General features: G+C 50.9%; 5 protein-coding genes across 5 annotated transcripts; 3 read left to right on the forward strand and 2 right to left on the reverse strand.

Annotated features, from left to right (window-relative positions):
* Positions 1-246: 246 nt before the first annotated feature.
* NECHADRAFT_42016 (uncharacterized protein) lies at positions 247-1,860 on the reverse strand (the record flags this gene model as incomplete). The annotated part of the gene is made up of 1 exon (XM_003042611.1): positions 247-1,860. The coding sequence occupies one exon, from the start codon at positions 1,858-1,860 to the stop codon at positions 247-249; it is 1,614 nt and encodes a 537-aa protein (XP_003042657.1).
* Positions 1,861-2,668: 808 nt separating this feature from the next.
* NECHADRAFT_20595 (uncharacterized protein) lies at positions 2,669-6,026 on the reverse strand (the record flags this gene model as incomplete). Its single annotated transcript, XM_003042612.1, has 4 exons — positions 2,669-2,946; positions 3,268-4,124; positions 4,178-4,796; positions 5,045-6,026. Coding segments are annotated over 4 exons (2,736 nt in total), but the record flags the coding sequence as incomplete, so codon positions are not given.
* A 397-nt stretch (positions 6,027-6,423) lies between these two features.
* Positions 6,424-7,571, forward strand: NECHADRAFT_81108 (uncharacterized protein; the record flags this gene model as incomplete). The annotated part of the gene is made up of 3 exons (XM_003042524.1): positions 6,424-6,559; positions 6,679-6,804; positions 6,850-7,571. 3 exons carry the CDS (start codon positions 6,424-6,426, stop codon positions 7,569-7,571), a joined length of 984 nt encoding a protein of 327 aa, XP_003042570.1.
* A 1,273-nt stretch (positions 7,572-8,844) lies between these two features.
* On the forward strand, positions 8,845-10,676 carry NECHADRAFT_81109 (uncharacterized protein; the record flags this gene model as incomplete). Its single annotated transcript, XM_003042525.1, has 6 exons — positions 8,845-8,884; positions 8,932-9,092; positions 9,143-9,173; positions 9,224-9,506; positions 9,557-9,626; positions 9,675-10,676. The coding sequence occupies 6 exons, from the start codon at positions 8,845-8,847 to the stop codon at positions 10,674-10,676; spliced, it is 1,587 nt and encodes a 528-aa protein (XP_003042571.1).
* Positions 10,677-11,731: 1,055 nt separating this feature from the next.
* NECHADRAFT_81110 (uncharacterized protein) lies at positions 11,732-13,736 on the forward strand (the record flags this gene model as incomplete). The annotated part of the gene is made up of 6 exons (XM_003042526.1): positions 11,732-11,928; positions 11,978-12,195; positions 12,248-12,714; positions 12,769-12,950; positions 13,001-13,123; positions 13,181-13,736. The coding sequence occupies 6 exons, from the start codon at positions 11,732-11,734 to the stop codon at positions 13,734-13,736; spliced, it is 1,743 nt and encodes a 580-aa protein (XP_003042572.1).
* Between the last annotated feature and the right edge of the window lie 4,598 nt (positions 13,737-18,334).

Raw genomic sequence — 18,334 nt, forward strand, 5'->3', positions numbered from 1 at the left:
AACTAAATGATTCAAGCTTGCATACATGAGATTCGAGTCTCCATTTCACTTCCTCTCCCGCAGAAGAAGTAAAAATCCTTCATAGCTAATAAAGAGCGAGAACTGGCCGGCTTCAGGTGTAGCTGGGACCGTTGTTATACCTCTTAGATCCCAGTTAGGTTGACTTAGCAGACTCATGTATTTCAACTCTACTATCCCAAATTCCTCAATCTGACTGTAGCTCCAAGATATACCAAGGTTTTGCATCTAGTTTTGCTGGTACCAGATAGGCTTTTCTAGAATCCCTAGTTCTACCAGCTGACTATATTTTGCAAAGGGTCGAGTGTATTCAGGATCAAAAGCCTTCACGTGGGTCCCTCTGCCCTGAAAGATCCTGCCCTTCCGAAATGGATTCTCTCCGTCGCTGTACATAAAGTCCTCTACCTCATGTCCAACGCAGATGGCTAGGCCTTGAACTATAGGTTCGTTATCAATGCGAATGACAATCTTTGGCCTGGCTGCGGTCACGCGCCCGCGCCAGTCAAGTTCGTCTCGCATTTGCTCCAGTAAACTCTGGTAATGGCCGTTCTTCGGGAGGAACCAGAGAAAGCTCAACTCGACTGACCGGAGTGTTAACGGCATTGCGAGTAGAAAATCCATGACATCTGCCTGATTGACGAGGAATCGCGAAAGACAAAAATGCTGGAGGTTTGACCACGTGTCGATGGGGAAAAGTGTGCGCAGTGGGAGATGATGTTCTTGACCGCCCTCAGACGCATCCCAGAGTTCGTTGGGGATTGCGAGGTTGGTCGTGAGGCTCACGTGCCGCAGTCCCTGCGCTGTACCAAGTGCATGCTGCAGGAGACCACTGCGAAAAGAGGGCCAGCCTTCATGATCTTGGCCACCAACATGTAGAGAGAGGTCGATTCGGGAGAAGCCGGGTCGGGCCAAGATGGTGACGAGGTCTCTGTACTCGCTATTTTCCGCCTCGTCAAAAACGCGACAATTGATCCCCGTGAGAAGCTGGTTGCTATCGACGATAAATTCAGAGATGCCAGCACCTGGGTTCTCGCGTTGGTGTTGAGCAACTGCCTGGGTCACAAGACAGAAACCGCGCCACTTTGCTTTCTCCTCACCATCCCAGCTCTTCGCATAAGGCCGATTAGATTGCTCCTCTGCGACAGGCCAGCCGCGGGGAATGGGATAGATCAATCCACGTGGAAGAGAGCGAATCATAGGGGTAGGGTAAAATGGTCTGTGAGGTTGCCCGTGAGCCACAGGTGTCAGGGTGATTGTTCGCAGGTTGGGGAATCGGGGCAGCCCATATTTGAGGGCTTCGGCGTCGCTGTTTGTGGCGATGACATGTTCTTGCTCTTGCACCAGCTTCTGATATAGCTTGTAAGACTCTGCCGGACTCACAGGCTCCTTGAATCGCTCCAGGACTTCAAGATGGTGAGGCTTCTTCACATCCTCACACCCATAGTTCTTGACAACATCGTAATTATCGCTGTATATGCGCCGGAACCAGATCGGAACGCTGTGTACATCGCCAATGTCTTCCTCGTCCTCGTCATAGTCTTCATAATACTCGTCATAGTCTTCATAAGGCTCGTTATTGGGGGTCTCGTGCGAGTCATCCAGGCGCGCGTCGTCGTAGATGATCTCGACAATCCCCTTCCTGAACTCTTCATGATCGGCGACGGCCCTGAATACGCTCACATTCAGTGGGTTAGGGGACAGGAAAATGCGGCTGAGGCGTAATTGAGCGCAACGGTGGAGGCGAGTACATGTTAAACGCAGGCTCTTGATGTCGCTGTTTGGTAATCCAGACAGAATCTGCTCAAGGAGTTCTGGCGGGAGGTGAATAAGGCAAGTGCTCATTCCTTTGAGGCCGAATGAACTCATCGAGAAGTTGGCTGGATGGAGAAACCAAGGTGTTAGTGTTAGATGTAAGGTAAAGAAAGGTTGCTGGATGACTTGAGTTTATTTTGCGGGTTTTATCTCTGGGTCGCAGGGCTTGGCGAATAGCCGAGTCTCGCAGGTCCTTGAGTTGTGCCAACCCCCCTGCCAGGTCACAGCATGGGCTCAGAATGCCTGCTTGATCACCTCTGTGGATAGAAGGCCATGAAGAGCGTGTTATAAAGGCATCCCTATCAGATAATAACCACTGCACTAAAAACAGGTACCGCACCAATAATTACAGTAGGCACATAAGCTTAACGCCCCTTCAGCGAGGCTACCCAGAGCCTGGCATTCTACTGGCCATATACGGTCTTCTGGCCCACTTCTCCCATCAAGGACCGGGCTTCAAGTACATTAAAGAACACATGTTTAAAATATCATAGCATAACAGCGTAATCAACACGGTGACCTTTTTTTTTTGTTCTCTCTACTGCCTGCAGTAGAAGACTCCTACAGGCTGATACACAGGAGCTGAGCCTCAGCGCCGCTTGAGAGCCCTTTGCCATAGAATAAACCCCCAGTCCTTTATATCATCCGGATCAACGCCCGCGCCCAGCAATATCTCGACAATGTCAGTGTAACCTTTCCTGGCTGCAACCGTGACGAGTGGTGGCGAGCCACAGTGTGGGTTAGCACCCATACGCAGCAGCAGCTGGACAACTTTGGTTCGGCCAGTCCTCACTGCAAGAGACAGTGCACTCTCAGACCAGTCCTTTCCCAGGCTTGCAATGTCGCCTCTTTTCAGTAGAGCCTCAATCAGTCTAACTTTGCCTCCCCTGATAGCGATGAATAGCGGCATGGTGAACGTGGTCGAAACTAGAGATTCAAGGTCGACCCGGGCAACAGGAAGCAGTGCTTTCACCACAGATGTGTGGCCATGTTCACAGGCTACCCCGAGGGCTGTTCTTCCGAGGAGATCTCGGTGGTCTGGATTCGCACCCTTGTCTATTAGTAGCTTCACAATCTCACCGTAGCCATTGAATGCAGCCCACCAGAGGGCCGTCCCTTTTTGTCCATCCTGAAGGTTTGGGTTAGCTTGACCATCAAGGAGGACCTTGGCGACTCTGTAGTCGCGACGTGCACAAGCTGCTCCGAGAGCCGTTGCTCCGTCAAACCCTTGGTGGTCTGGGTTCGCGCCTTTATCTATCAGTAGCTGAACGATGTCGTCGTAGCCTTTAGATGCAGCCCACCAGAGGGCCGTCCTTCCTTGGTGACCTGGAAGGTTTGGGTCGGCTTGACCTGAGAGGAGGACCTTCACAACCTTTCCGTGGCCGAGTTGACTTGCGGAAACTAAAGGAATTCCCTTCTCACGGATGAGCCACCGACTATCCGATGCCATGTTTGGGTTATGCCCTCTTTGCAATAAGGCCCCCACTGTTTGGTCTAGTCCAAGGTGCGCAGCAAGGTAAAGTCCAGTCATATTTGAAGGTGAGCCCGGTATCTGCCTTGCATGCGTTACCGACATTTGCAAAGGGCGGCGGCTTTCCAACAATGCAATCACTTGATGGTGCGTTTGCATTGAAGCATTAATCACGTGGATGGCCCAGTTTCCCGCAGCATAATGGTGGAAAGGGAGGTGACGATGCTTCCAGATAGTCCAGAGATATAAGGGGTCCACTTCCTCTCTGAAAAGATCCTGTTCTCCTCCCATTTTAGCTGCCATAGAACGGATATGTTGCACCGAATTAGAGTTAAAAGCATCCCTCATCTCCCCATGGAACCGTTCGAATAGAAGATAAGTGAGGCAAACCTCGGCGATATAAGATTCCGCGCCTTCGAACCATTTGTCGCGCGTTCTGTCGAAAAAGTCCTGTGTCGTATAGTGAACTAGCCGCACAACGTTGCTCTCCTCATCAATGGTAACGAGTCCGGCGCAAACAGACGCCACATCTTCCATGTTTGGTAGGTTGTCTTGATCAAGCTTCGTTTCGCCGATTTCCACCGCTAGCGCTTCTTGGAGCTCTCGTTTCGTGAGACGTTCCTTGGCGCAAGTGATCCAGAGCAGAGTCTTTTTGGCCATATCTCTCTTGTCTCTATTCTGATCCTCGATGCGATTCATGGCCTCCTCGTATGCGCTGTCATAAGCGCTGGAACCGGTTGGTAGGGATTCTAACGCTTTTCGGATGGCTTTGCCCGTCATCTTTCCTATCAGAGACTCGAAATGCAATTTCGCGAGGAGAAACCTGCCAATGTCAGCTTTAGAAGGATAATGGTTCGTATGCGAATTCTCACGCACATCCCATCCACGACCCGAGAAATGTTATCCATGATGGCTTCTTGAAGTTTTGAATTCCTCTGAACAATCATGGGCAATTCTCCCAGCCTGCCACTGACATACTTTCTCACATCCTCGCTATGAGCGCGGATTTCGATTGATATGGCCTTTTCAAAACTCGAATTGATGTGCCCGAGAGGTCTGGCTGTTGCAAAAAGGTTCACTCCAAGTTGCTTCTGAAGGTCAAAGAGCTCCGAGAGGAACCTCGGTAGGCAGTGGTTGGATTCTTGGCATTCGTCGAGAGCGTCAACGACGACGAAGACATGATCGAATAGTTGCGTGACGGAGCGAAGAGATTCAACTAGCTCTCTCAGGGAGGGTTCTGTTCTTGACGTTTTGTGGCGTTCATAGAGTTGTCGCACAGCATCTGGCAGTGTGGATTGTTTCTCTGCCAGTTGTTTCAGCAAACTCGAAGCAAAATGCTCGACTGTTTGCTCGTTCCTTCTCCTGAAGTCGCAGTATATATACGCAAGGCCACTGGCTAAGTCTTCTCGCAACTTCTCCATGAGATGGTTGATGACAACGGATGCCACGATTGTCTTGCCCGCTCCAGGAATTCCCGGGCAAAACAGTGTTTTGCCTGTGGTGGCGATCCATGTTTGAAAGTCATCCGAATCCAATACCCATTGTCCGGTTCCGGGCTGATGTGCTCTGAAAATGTCACTCTGTTGTGGGCCGTAGTCGATAGCTGTCAACCAGTTCAACATCTGAAGCTCAACTTCCCTGTCTGAGCGTAGTTTCATGGCTTCAACACTTTCCCCAGTATTTTCAAGCGCATGGATGGCTGGAAACCGTTAGATACTGCACCAGTTGAGAGGCTTGACTGACCAGTTGAGAACAGCTCGCTCATTCTCTGCTCGTTCTCGATTCTGCTTGGAACGATGCGGTTGAGAAGATCCTTGGCGTATGCAGCCGCGGCCATGGCAGCATAACCTTGCCATTGTTTGTTCTTGTGCGAATCCGAGTAGTCGCAAATGCCTCGGATGACGAGACATGGAAAGTCGTTCATCAGGCCTGCAGCCTCCATCTCAAAACACAAGACATTCCTCTCCTTTGCCAGCCTGTCCCGAGTGATAGCATCCTTCATTAGCTGGTTGGCTGACGCGATGATGCCGTAATGGATGGCCGGTTTATCGTGATAGACAGTCCTTAGGCGTCGTGTGACCGTATTAGATGGATCCTTGGCACACGACTCTGCACACTCTCTCGAGCCGTGCGTAAAGTCGGATCGGAACAGAACATCTGTGCTCGAATTTGGCCGCGAGTATTCGTCTTGTAGCATAAGATTCTTGCTGATGACGTTGTTAACAGCTTGTCCGAGCTGATGACCCTTCCTCGCGTACTGGGCCTGGAGACCCCGAACAGCGGCTCGTAGGGTAGTGGGAGGCTGATTCAAGAATCGTGTTTCCTGAAAGGCCTGGTCTTGTATGGTCTTTCCAAAGTCGTATTCAAATACGCCGCCATACGTGACACCATTCGCCTCTCGGGGTGCGCTGACGACGATATCCCCAAGACGGACATCGTTCGTGGGACTGGGAGCGCCGCCGCCGATACCAACCATCAAACCAATCCTGACATTGGGGAAACTGTTTAGCATGCTCGTGGCTACACTGGCCGCCGTAGCTGTTCCGTATTCGCCATCTGGGAGGACGGCTATCACGACGTTGTGTCGCCCAATCCGCCCGAGCGTGTAGTCGTTGCTGTCATTAGGCTGCAGCGACTCTGGAGGATCATGCTCCTCGTCGAGAAACTCTTGAGCGGCGACATACTCGCATGTAAGGGCGCATACCCATCCCACGGTGTAGTCACTGGGATTGGACATGGGGTGAAGTGACTGGACAAGTCAAATTAAGAGGGAAATTCTTTCAGATGGAAGAGATTGAAGGGTTGAAAATGAGAAGCGCGGGGCACGTGTCAGCTTCAATCTGTAAGCATCTCACAGAATCAGGCTGAGGCAGGTGCAATACCCCAGCTCGTGCAGCGGTAGGTGCAGCTCAGCTCAGGTGACCAGCACCACTGAGCTTGCATTCCATCCCCGTGCCGTCAACCGGGAGAGACGGAGTTCAAAATGCCCGCTCCCGGAATCTAGGCCAAATACTGAAGTTTGGGCTATATTGGACCCTCTCAAGGGTGTCTCTGTCATTTATCTCGACTCAGAACTAACCTTTTTCTTAAATCCCGCATCTGTGTAAGGCGACGTAGACACCATGGCTGAGTCTGGCAGTGTGCAGCCACAGAGCAACAGCCCTACTTTTGTCTCTCTGGGGATGGTTGTGTTAGACGAAATAAGATCGCCATCAATGGAAACCCTCTATGATGTGCCTGGGGGATCTGGTCTCTATGGTACGCGGCACTGAGTCCATACTCAAGAGCACATGCTGATACGACCAAAGCAACACTTGGAGCTAGAATTGCCCAGTCTCAGCTTACCTTGGCATCAATTGGATTTATAATCCTCGCAGGATACGACTTTCCGGAATCCGTGGTCGAGACGCTTAGAGCTTGGGAACTCGCTCTACAGGTGAAAAGACTGCCCGACAAGCCATCGACAAGAGGCCTGTTACAATACAAGGACGAAAACTTTGGGCGTAAGAGCTTCCGCCATAAAATAGGAACATGCTCACATCTTCCAGTCAAAGAGTTTCAGTACGTTGCTCCACCTCTGCAACCGTGGCCATCAGATCTTGAGACCTCGACACTCCTCAACGCCCAAAGTTTCCATTTCCTAGCAGCCCCGGAAAACCTGGTGAAACATGCTACATCGCTATCTTCCCTTCGAAAGGATCGTGAGTTGCAGGGGCAGCATCTTATTGTATGGGAACCTGCTCCACTATCTTGCAAAAAGGAACACCTCGAGTCACATCTTCAAGCGTGTTGCTTCGTCGACATCTTCTCACCGAACCACCTCGAGCTGCAAGCCCTAGCACATGGAAAGTCCGAGAATCTATTGTCATTCTCTAAAGAACTCATACAAGAGTACGCCCAGGTCTTCTTGAATGCTGGTATTGGACGAGAAGGTCGAGGTGCTATTGTTGTGCGCTGCGGGGAGCATGGCTGCTTGACAATGACCAAAGATGATGCACTCTGGCTTCCATCTTTCTATGCTGCCGCCTCTAGCAAAATAGTGGATACGACTGGCGCCGGGAATGCTTTTCTAGGCGGGTTGACCATTGGGCTGCAAACAATAGGTGACCTGAGAGAGGCAACTGTTCTTGGCACTGTAGCTGCCAGCTTCGCACTAGAGCAAATAGGTCTCCCACAACATGTGGCTACATCAGATCCTTCTTCTGAGACTTGGAACGGGTCAACAGTAGCCTCCCGAATCGCCGAGTTCAAAGTGAGGGTACACATTTGACGAGATAGGACATGAGGAGCAGGATGTTAGTCCCCATCAATAACCAGAGGCAAAAGCTACATGTTACAAAAACCATCCATTCTGTTCTAGAAGGTCGGTTTCAACAAGGTTGACCAGAAATATGCGAGATATTGTACATCCTCTATGACTTCGCAATCCCTTCACCTCATGCCGTCTAGCCCCAGCGCCGGCCAATGCAATCCCTATCACCACTAATTAAATTATCCTTATCCTCACAATCGCATAGCCCATATGTACAATGAATCAAGTCAGAGTATTCCTTCTGGCCTTGGACAGGAGCTGTCGGATGTGCGTCGCCTTGGGAAACCCTTCATTTCGTTAGCAACAATGTTGAGCCTTTCTTTCACGCTGTTACCCACTGCTTCTGGCGCAATTATCGCAGTACGAGTCTGTTCGGCTCTTCCAGCCAGTGCATTTTGTGGTTTGGCATTCATCTGCAATGCCCAGTCAGTTGAAATGGAGCTTGAGGCGTGGAGAAGGGTACCAACGCTGAAGGCAGTGTGCAGATCCTCTCCTGAGACTACCCACGTAACAGCCTTGGGTATGACAACTTCCTAGCGGAGAAAAGGCTTGAGGTGGCGGAACGTCATATTCGCCTTGAATGGACCAGACGATGGCGTACACAGGCGCAGGGGGGCTGATCTTGGAGTTGGACATTTTGTAGAGGGACGTCGCTAAATGAATGACCAAGGCGAAGACGGCCGACGCACCTGGGTGAGACGAAACTGGGAGAACAAGACTTGGCGGATAAAGACTTCTTAAATATCCAGGGCATCATGGCTAATGGCATGGATCAACCAGGAACCAAGTCTTTAAACTTCAATGCCATTCCCACAAAAGAGGCACTCCCGTCGAGTTTACCGCATCTCCGCCAATCGACGGAGATGCCAAGGGTCCAGGCCGCCATCACCCACGCCAAACCCCGATCAACATATTCAAGATGACCGTATTCGAGCCTAGCAATCAAAAAGGCTTCACAAGTGCAATCTAGCCAGGGTCGCACAATGCGATAAGTAAATAAGCCTCCTCTGAGCGTGGCCAATAGAGGACTGTACTAAAGGGTCCAAGCCCCCCCAGCATCGACGCCAACATTCCACGATGTTGGGCTTAATTGCACATTAGCCCGTAATCATGCGGCTGACGCGTCGTGTGCCTCTCCGTGGCTTATTCTCACGAGATCTTATCTTTACGTAGGAACTTGATCCATTTCTTGTTGCGGCTTTGAGTTTGGCCACTGCTGTAAGAACATTTGATGGATACTTCAAAGATCCACATCGCTGTGATTGGCGCAGGTGAGTCTAGATCTCATCTCGAGATCTGCTACTGACCGATCTTCAAGGCCCGGCTGGGCCCGCGGCCATCAAATCTCTGTTGGAAGAGGGATTGCAGGTGACGTGCTTTGAGAGACGATCGGAAGCCGGCGGGATCTGGGCGTTCTCAGAAAACCCACAGTTTACGTCTGTGACGAGAGGAACAAGGGCGCAATTCAGCAAATTCCTTGTGAGTTGCCGGCCTGTGTGTGATCCAAGGCGTAACTAACGACCCTCCAGATTCCCTTTTCTGATTATCCGGTCCCTGATGGTAAACGTTCCCTTGAAGTCTTTGCTTGTTCTTGGTTGACCTTGGCATAGACTTCCCTTTGCATCCCGGGGGCGAGGACTTGCGCAAATATTACCAATCCTACGCAGCTCACTTCGGGTTACTCGAGAAGATCACCTTTAATGTGACTGTATCGTCCATCACGAGATCCGATGATGACACACAATGGGCTTTGCATGTATCGGGTGGAGATACACCTCGCCTCTTTGACAAGGTCATCGTAGCTTCTGGGTCAGAGGTCACGCCTGTTATTCCTGTGATCGAGGGCTTGGAGCTCTTTCAGGGCAAGTTCTTACACAGCCAAGCCTTCAAGAAGTATGAGACAATCTTCCCGGCTCGTACACAACTGCTGACGGCAATGCTAGGCCTGAAGACTTTGCAGACAAGAACGTGATTGTGATTGGACAGGGAAACACAGCAGGAGACTGTGCAGTCGTAAGCAATTTGAACAAGAGTTTCAAGTCCCGCAACTCACATACCTAGGAACTCTCATCCTCCTCATCGAAAGTCTACTGGTCCCATCGCCGCGGCGCACTCGTGTTTCCCCGCGTTGTGAACGGCCAGCGCTTCGACGCCTTTGCCTCATGGAAGAAGACGCGCATGGGGTTCTGGATCGCCAAGCATCTACCCTCTCTTCACCGCAGAATGTTTGACTCTTTCTTCAACTGGGTCGTGTCTGAGTCCTGGGGAAAGCTCAATCCTCAGTGGCGTCTTGAGAGGAACGCGTTCTACGCGACAACCATCTCTGGGTTTGTCATTAATGACCATCTCGTTCCTGCGTTGCGTGATGGAAAAGTCACTTCAACGGCGGGTGTGCGGCGAATCTTGGGTCCTCGATCTGTCGAGCTCGACGACGATACAATCCTCGAAGATGTCGATACCATAATTGCCTGTACAGGATACAACAACTCACTGCAAGTCCTCGATGGCATCATCAGCTACTCCCGCCCACATCCCGACGTGCGTCCCATCCCGGACCTCTACCAGGGTCTGTTCCCCCTGGGCTACAGCGACTCCCTAGCCTGTCTCAATTATATCGTCATCATGGAAAGCGCTTCTGTGGCGCGTGAGCTCGCTAGCATGGCCATCGCGCAAGTCTGGGCAGGAAAATCCACTCTCCCATCAGACTCCACCATGCAAGATTGGGTTCGTCAACATCAAGCATGGTTCGCAAACCTATGCCTTACGAATCCACTCCCCCAGTATGAGGGTCAGCTAGAGGCCCACGACTGGCTCAAGTTTGTGGACGACAAGGCTGGGACCGGCATGTATGAGCACCTTGGCTGGACGCTAAGAGGTATTTGGTTCTGGCTGCGTGAGCCTACGCTGTGCTCGCTCATGGCGTGGGGTGTCAACTCGCCGCATCTCTACCGAGTGTTCGAGACGGGTAAGAGGAAGGCGTGGGATGGCGCCAGGGATGCAATTAGGCATGTCAACTTGCTGAGCGACATTGACCTTGGCTACGTGAAGCCCAAGACTGAGTGAGGTGTTGGATGATCTGACCATGGCCGTGGTAAGTTTATTTTTGACCGAACGGTGGGAGGAGAGCTTTTTTCAGAGCTTTAGGATCCTTCGTTAGTCAGTATTCCCCTAGTTCTTGGGCTGTCTTTTGCTAGACGACAATGACAGTCTTTTTCTCGGTTATATGATCCTTGTTGATCCTCGCAAGGGGATTCATCCTACTGAGCAAGTTCGTACATGGGTAAATGGCCTTGATAATCTGCTAATCAGTTAAATACCCCGCCCAATCAGATACTCACGCACATACCATCACATGTCACGGAGGAAACCGTCCGCAAATAAGCTTACCACGACCCATGCTGGGGTTGGCTCAGGGGTATTAGACTTATTAAGCCTAAGGTTAAGAGTCAAGAGATCATACAAGGCTGAAAGCTCATGATTCATCCGTAAGAAAATCTCAAAAATTGAACCCCATTCGACAGACTTGCTGGGACAGGGGGTGTTCTCCCCGCTCTCGTAACAGGGTCAACTTGGGCAACTCCTTCGGAATTGACAGGTCTCGGGGAGTTTTGAACCAGGGGGGATCCGGAAAACTGGTCTAGAATGGTATAACTGTATCCATAACTAAGCACCCGCATTTCTCCAGCGGAGTACGCTCCCCTTCGCAGCTGGTGCGACCAACTCCCAACGAGCCCACGCGACCAGAGACATCCCACGCCAAGCACCGAAGAAGCTCCAGATGGACCAGGGTGCGGCTCCTCCAACGTATGACGATTCCAATCACATCTTATCAATCAGTCTTAGCGACGCTCCACACGTTCAAGCGATGGTCCACACTCGCTGTCGTCGAACCACTAACGGGCTTCGCGAAGGAAAAGAGCTTTTTGTCTTGGCCCTTGTCATTGCGAATTATCGCAATGTTACCGTACACTTAAGATGCCATATACAGGGCAATGATTAACATGGCCAAGACGGTGAGACGTTACACTGGCCGAGAGGTATAAAATTCTCTCACATGTCGATCTCTTTAGGGCTCTTCATTCCTCTTTGCTTCTGCTCAAGCCAGCCTCAAAAACACCATGGCGAATCAAGACGAGGTCGAATCTGGCCCCAGGGTCGTCCCTGAGGCGACCGACAATGAGAAGCGTCCTCAATATGACGAGAAGGAGTCTGACACCGAGGTTGACTCCAACACGGGTGGTTACAGGGGTATTGAGAAGATGCAGGCTTTGACTCAGGCGTGGACGAAGCCATGGCTCATCGCTGCGTATCTCCTGTATGTATACTTTATTCTGATGTCAAGATGGCTTCTTACATGGTGATAGCATCTGGCTTGTCTTCTTCACCGACTCTCTGCAGCAGCAAATCTCCAACTCTCTGCTGCCCTATGTCGTTAGTAGCTTTGGCCTGCACGGTCTCATGAGCGCCACTGGTATCGTGTCCAACCTTGTTTCTGGGGTGAGCAAGCTGCCGCTGGCTCGAATCATTGATGTCATCGGCCGAGTGCAGGGTCTCTTGATCATGCTGTTCTGTGTTGTGATGGGTAAGTGTTGTCTTGGACCAACCTTATGTGACCTGAACTAACCATTATCAAGCACTTATTCTCATGGCAGTCTGCAACAACGTTCAGACCTACGCTGCAGCCCAGGTATTCTTCTGGACCGGCATGAATGGCATCGGCTACGTCCTCAACATCTTCATGGCCGACACGACGACTCTCAAGAACCGAATGATCCTCTTCGGCTTCGCGAACACGCCTTACATCTCCAACACATTCGCTGGCCCTGCTGCAGCCGAAGCGTTCCTTGAGGGTAGCACGTGGCGATGGGGTTATGGCGCCTTTACCATCATTATCCCCGCCATCCTGACTCCCCTCATCGCCATCTTCACCATTCAGCTCCGACGCGCAGAGGAGAAGGGCTACTACGTCAAGGAAAAGAGTAACCGAACTGTGTGGGAGAGCATCAAGTACTGGGTTATTGAGCTCGACCTCGCAGGAATGATCATCATTGTCGCGGGCTTCTCGCTTCTTCTTCTACCCTTCAGTCTTGCCGGGTACCAGGTGAGAGAAACAGGCCATCAATAATATATAGCAAGCATGCTAAGATGTCGACAGGAAGCGAAGTGGAAAGAACCCAGCATCATTGTGATGCTAGTCATTGGTTGCCTCTGCATCATTGCCTTCCCCTTCTTCGAGAAGTACATTGCGCCCAAGTCCTTCATTCCTTTCGAATTCTTCAAGAACAGGACTGTCCTTGCTGCTTGTCTTCTGGGAGGCAACATGTGGATCAGTTTCTAGTAAGTTACCGTACTCTTATTTATCTTGTCTGGTTACTAATTCACTGCAGCTGCTATAAGCTGCAGTTCAATTCCTACCTTCAGGTCGTTTATAACCTCAGTGTTTCAAAGGCCGGATATATCACCAACATCTTCAATATCGTCTCTTGCGGTTGGGGAGTCCCAGTCGGAATGTGAGTAACTATTTACCAGATCAAGAGTTATTTTGTAGAAATACTAACAACGCACAGCCTCATGCGACTTACCGATAGATACAAGTGGCTCGCCATGGTCATGCTGCCCCTGCAGATCCTCATGACAGGTCTGATGATCAAGTTCCGCATGCCAGACACCCACGTTGGCTATATCATCATGTGCGAAGTCCTCGGTTCTCTTGCTGGAGGTACCTTTGTCATGATCGAACAAATCGCAGTCATGGCGTCTGTTCCCCACCGAGATGTCGCTGTCGGTATTGCCCTTCTCAACTTGGTCACTAGCGTCGGCGGTGCCATCGGACAGTCCATTAGTGGAGCTATTTGGACGAACCTCATGCCCAGCAAGCTCGCCAAGTACCTTCCTGAGGAGCTACAGGCTGATGCTCTCACCATCTACGGTGACATTACCCAGCAGCTGGCCTTCCCTTGGGGAAGCCCTGAGCGAGAGGCCATTGTCAAGGCTTATGGAGAGACTCAAAAGGTCATGTTGATCGCTTCAGTGGTTGCTCTTGCTGGTCCCATTGCATGGATTACTTTGATGAAAAACCATCGTCTAAGCGAAAGGGAGCAGACCAAGGGACTGCTGTTCTAAGTTGATGTGTCAGATATATATGATAAGTTAATTTAGTTGATGGTGGGTACTATCCTCGCATATCTAATACATAATTATGCCTTGTGCCCTGGTTTCCCGTCCCAACTGAATGCATGTGGTTAAAGTAGTGAAGATGAAGTCGCGGCTGTCGTCCTATGGTAGGCCACTGGCAGTAACACTCCAATGCCATGGCCCAGGAAGCAGTAGCTACAACTGTGACCAATACATGCAGGTCTTCAAATAGTTCTAGACCTTAACGAGAGAAACTACGGAAGCCGTGGACACGTGAGAGGATGCCGAGTAAAGTCAGGGGTATTTTACGTCAACCAACCACAGCCACGTTCAACGGATGTTGCATCTGAGATTGCCCCTCAAACAGTGGCCTCCCATTTGCGTTTTTGTCTCTCTTCTTTGGACACAATCAGGGTTAAGAAACTGGACTTTTATCCTAGGTCATCATTAAACAATGTTAGCCATGGAGGCGATAATGGAGCATAATGGGATCAAGGTCCTGAACTTGACTGGAGTAGTAGGAAACAAAACAAATGATGAAATTCTTATTATGTAACAGATGGCGGTGGAAATCTCTTTAAAAATGACAAACTGCGCTCCTCAGTACATGTGAGCTGGGCCCATGTGTTTTTCCATGCCCATTAATAGTCCGGGGATGTGCATCAGCTAGGCTTCTGAACCCCTTCGCTCACTCCTTTATCGCCTCCTGTAACATCTTCTTGTCGGGTACTGACATCCCCCTCGGCTTCCGGAAGCCCCTCGAGGTATTCTGCAACCTCTTCGTGCCCCCTTGACAACGCCAAGTAGAGAGGTGTTCTGCCAATGTAGTCCTTAGCATGAGGGTTGCAACCGTTCTCAACCAGCATCCTGGCCATCTTCAGGCAGGCACCCTCTTTATCATTATCTTGTTCCAAAACTGTGTGCAATGGAGTGCTCTGCCGCTTGTCTTCGAACTTTGGGTCTGCACCTGCCGCGAGAAGCAGTTCCATGATTTCTGGCCTCTTCCCCAAGGCTGCAACATGCAGGACTGTTTGGCCGTCAGAGGAGCGGGAGTTGAGGGCCTTGGAACTAATCTTGATGTCCAATCCCTCCAATGCGCTTAGGAGGATCTTCATGATTGTGCGACTTCCCCGTTCAGCAGCCAAGTGAAAAGGGCTACGTCTGCCTTTGTCTATGCTGCGGATGTCGACTTTTGCCCCACGATCGATAAGAGCCTGGATCAAGCTAGCATCTTGTCCGTGGTCAATAGCGCAATGCAGAGCAGTGGTGTAACGAGGAGTCATTGCGTTGACGTTTGCACCCGCTTCTAACAACTCATGGGCGGCGTGCAGTCTTGAACTTTGGCAGGCCAATATGAGGGCTGTGCGGCCCTCCTTATCAGCTTTCTCTGGGTCAGCTGATAGTTTGAATACTGTCTTTATCAATTCCATGTCTTTTTCATGATAGAGAGTCGCGAGATGAAGCGAAGTCCAGCCATACATGTCTGTCTCGTCAATGGTGCTCTTGAGGTGACGCACCACGATTATCTGTCCATGGACCACTCCCCAGTGGATGGGCAGGCGTCCATTGTAGTCTCTCAGCTCCACGAGGGAACCTTCTTTCACAAGCGACTTGATGAGCTGAACATTGCCATATTTGGCCGCAATATGCACAGCAGTCGCTCCCTCGAGATCACAGGCCGTAATGTCTCCTCCTCTGTCTCGAAGCAACTGAACGATCGAGCTTGATCCACTCGGACTAGCGTAGTGTAATGGAGTGAATCCGTGAAGGTTCTTGAGATTCGGGTCGGCACCCTTCTCTAGCAGAGCCGAGACAAAGTCCTTGCTTCCTTTAAGCGCGGCATAGTGAAGGGGCGTACAGCCGCAAATGTCTCTCTCATTGACAGCGCCCCATACTTCTCTTTCAAAATCCCGGAATGAATGCGGATTCACAAACTCCATGGCCTTCAAGTGCAGCCATGTGACATTGAAATACCCTGGAAATCCGTCTTCCGGGGGCGGACCAGCCAGGTCCTGAACAGCCTTCAACTTGACCAGACGCCCTTGTCTCTCATAAAGCCTGAGGAGGTGGGCAAAAAAGCCCGGCTGGTGTTTGGAACATTCCAAGGCCCGAAGGAGCCCTTGAAAAACCATGTCTAACTGAAAGTTTGAAGGTTGATGCTCGAATCTCTCTCGCGTCCTCTCGTTGTCTGCATCGCAGAGGTGTTCCACCAGAGACGATATGCCCCATTCACAAATTCCTCGAGAGCTTGAAGCGTAACATTGCGTCTGCTTCCATAGCTGCAGATATTCGACGTTGGCGCCTGACCAATTTTGTAGCTGGCGCATCTTCTGAGCCCTGTTTCTTCTCAGAACCGCCAATGGCCAGGGAATTGGGAGTTTCTCGACTAGGCTCAGCGGTGTTATAATACTCAGCCAGACCTCTTGTTCAGAACCGTAGCCAAGGCGGCTCAGTTCGGTGACCATAGAATTCATTCCGTCTGTGCTCAGTGCCGCTAAAGTATTACTGACCCTGATGCCGGTGGTCGGACCCCTGGTTGTGATGTGGCCTCGGAGAGGTTCGGGGAGGGTTTTAGCGACGGAAAAGAGGAAGGAGAAGAGAAGATCCTTGGCATAAAGTTTTCCCAGAGAGTCATTAGATCCTATCGCTAGTGTTCCCCTTCGCCTTTGCCTTTTTTCAGGGTCGGCCAAAGCTGAAAAGTTGCGAAAGCGGTGTTGCGTGGTGTCGCATTGGGACTGGAGGTGACGAGGATTGTGGCCGATCACTCTGGTGTTGGTAACCACAACGGACTCCAATCTAGGATCTGGTCGAAAAAGTCGATCAAACTCCTTTCCATCACCCCATGCTGGAATGTCGAAAGGTTGGTAGTCATGGGGTTCCACTACTTCCTCGTTGCAATCAATATCCAGTGTCCCCTCACTCTCTTGGATTTCCGCGAGAATGTCGAATGTCTCTGGCGCCCACCAACGTAGGTCTTGGATCAACTGAACCGTTTCCTCATCATCCACTGAGCCAAAGAGTCTGACTGCAAAGCTCGAAATCATTGCTTCCTCGCGAAGCCAGTCATAAGTCTCATCGTGCAATTTGGATTTGGATTCGCCGTCGGTCGCTTGATCCTCTTCTTGCTTGCAAGCAGTAAATAAACACAGCGACAGAACAGATTCAAGCTCGTCTGCCAAAACCTTCCAGGATCCATTTTTCCCGACCAGGCGGATCTGAACGTGGCATTGTAGACCCTCAGCCGAATCAGAGTCTCCGTAAACAATAGCAAGCGGCCACGTCCATATTGTATCGTTGTCCCCTGAACCAAGAGGAAGGAGGGAGTTGACGACATTCTCCATTGCCTTTGCAAGATTGATGGCCTCGCTAGCGTTTGTGCCCTTGAACTGCGCAAGCTTGCTAAGATTCCGTCGTGTCTCTAGCACCTGCTGCGCCTTGGAGTTGGACGACGGACGGTGTCGTAAGAAGGCCCGGTGCTCGACATTTCCTCCCGTGGAAATGGTCCATGTGCACTTACTTTGCAAAGCGAGATTCATGAACTGTTCCATATGGCCTGCCTGGACCAAATCTCTGGATATTTTCTTTTCTTCCTCCCGTGTGTTTTCCGTCAAAACCGCCGACTCTGATTCTTTGTGTCTTGAAGAGTTCAGGAGAGTCAATGCCCACGCCAGCGCATCAAGCTCAAACCCTGATGTTAACTTTGCTCGTCGGGGAGGCCTTGCGAGTCCTCTTCGAACCCAGGCCCGGATGGCTGTCATGATCCCTACAGCACCGAGCTGTGCCAGAGTTGCCGCTGAGTTCATTCCCCTAAGTCCAATGAACTGGATGATGAAACCGAAAAGGCCGAGTGAGATTCCGATAACCACCCGGGGCTGTAAAAACTGGGCTTGGCTTGCGCTACAACGACGAGACATCGTGACAACTTTCCGAGGCGATTCGGGAAAGGTTGCAAAAGGCTCGAATACTTGATCGCCAACAGTCTGTTTCTGTTGAATCCAAACAACCCACATTTCATACTTGTCATTTGTCTTGTAACGTGTTTCGTGCGTGCTGCTCTCAACGACAGTGCCGCAGAGGAACATCCCAAGCGCAAGAACGAGGGTGCCACCAACAGCCAAGGGCAATCCGTAGTCATCGACACGCTTGTCATCTTTAAGGAAGCTGTTCTTGACAGTGGGATGGTACGTTATGACCCCAAAGAAGATCAAGACGCCCAACTGCAAGATGAGTCCGATCATGGCATATGCCTTTAGTTCCTTGCGGCTGTTGCTGCTGTTCTGCAGGTTCAAGATGATGTTCGGTGCATCGGAGCTCGTGTTTCGGATGACATAGATAGCATCATTGGCCTCAGCCTGGGGCTCGGAGCAGGCCCCAGGCTCAACATCCCGCTCAACGGTGACGTCAATGTTTTGGGGGGGTGACAAGCCTTCAAAGACTGCATGCTTGATATTAGTGCCCAGCCTAACCCTTTCTTATTCGATGCTTAAGGGTTGGGGCCTACCGTTGTGGAAGATCTTGGCCATCCTACCTTTGGCCGGAGGTGGCAAATCTTGACAGGCTGGAGACTCATCTTTAGATGAGCTACC

The sequence above is a fragment of the Fusarium vanettenii genome (genome assembly GCF_000151355.1).
Source record: "Fusarium vanettenii 77-13-4 chromosome 6 genomic scaffold NECHAsca_33_chr6_1_0, whole genome shotgun sequence".
NCBI classification, from domain to species: Eukaryota; Fungi; Ascomycota; class Sordariomycetes; order Hypocreales; family Nectriaceae; genus Fusarium; species Fusarium vanettenii.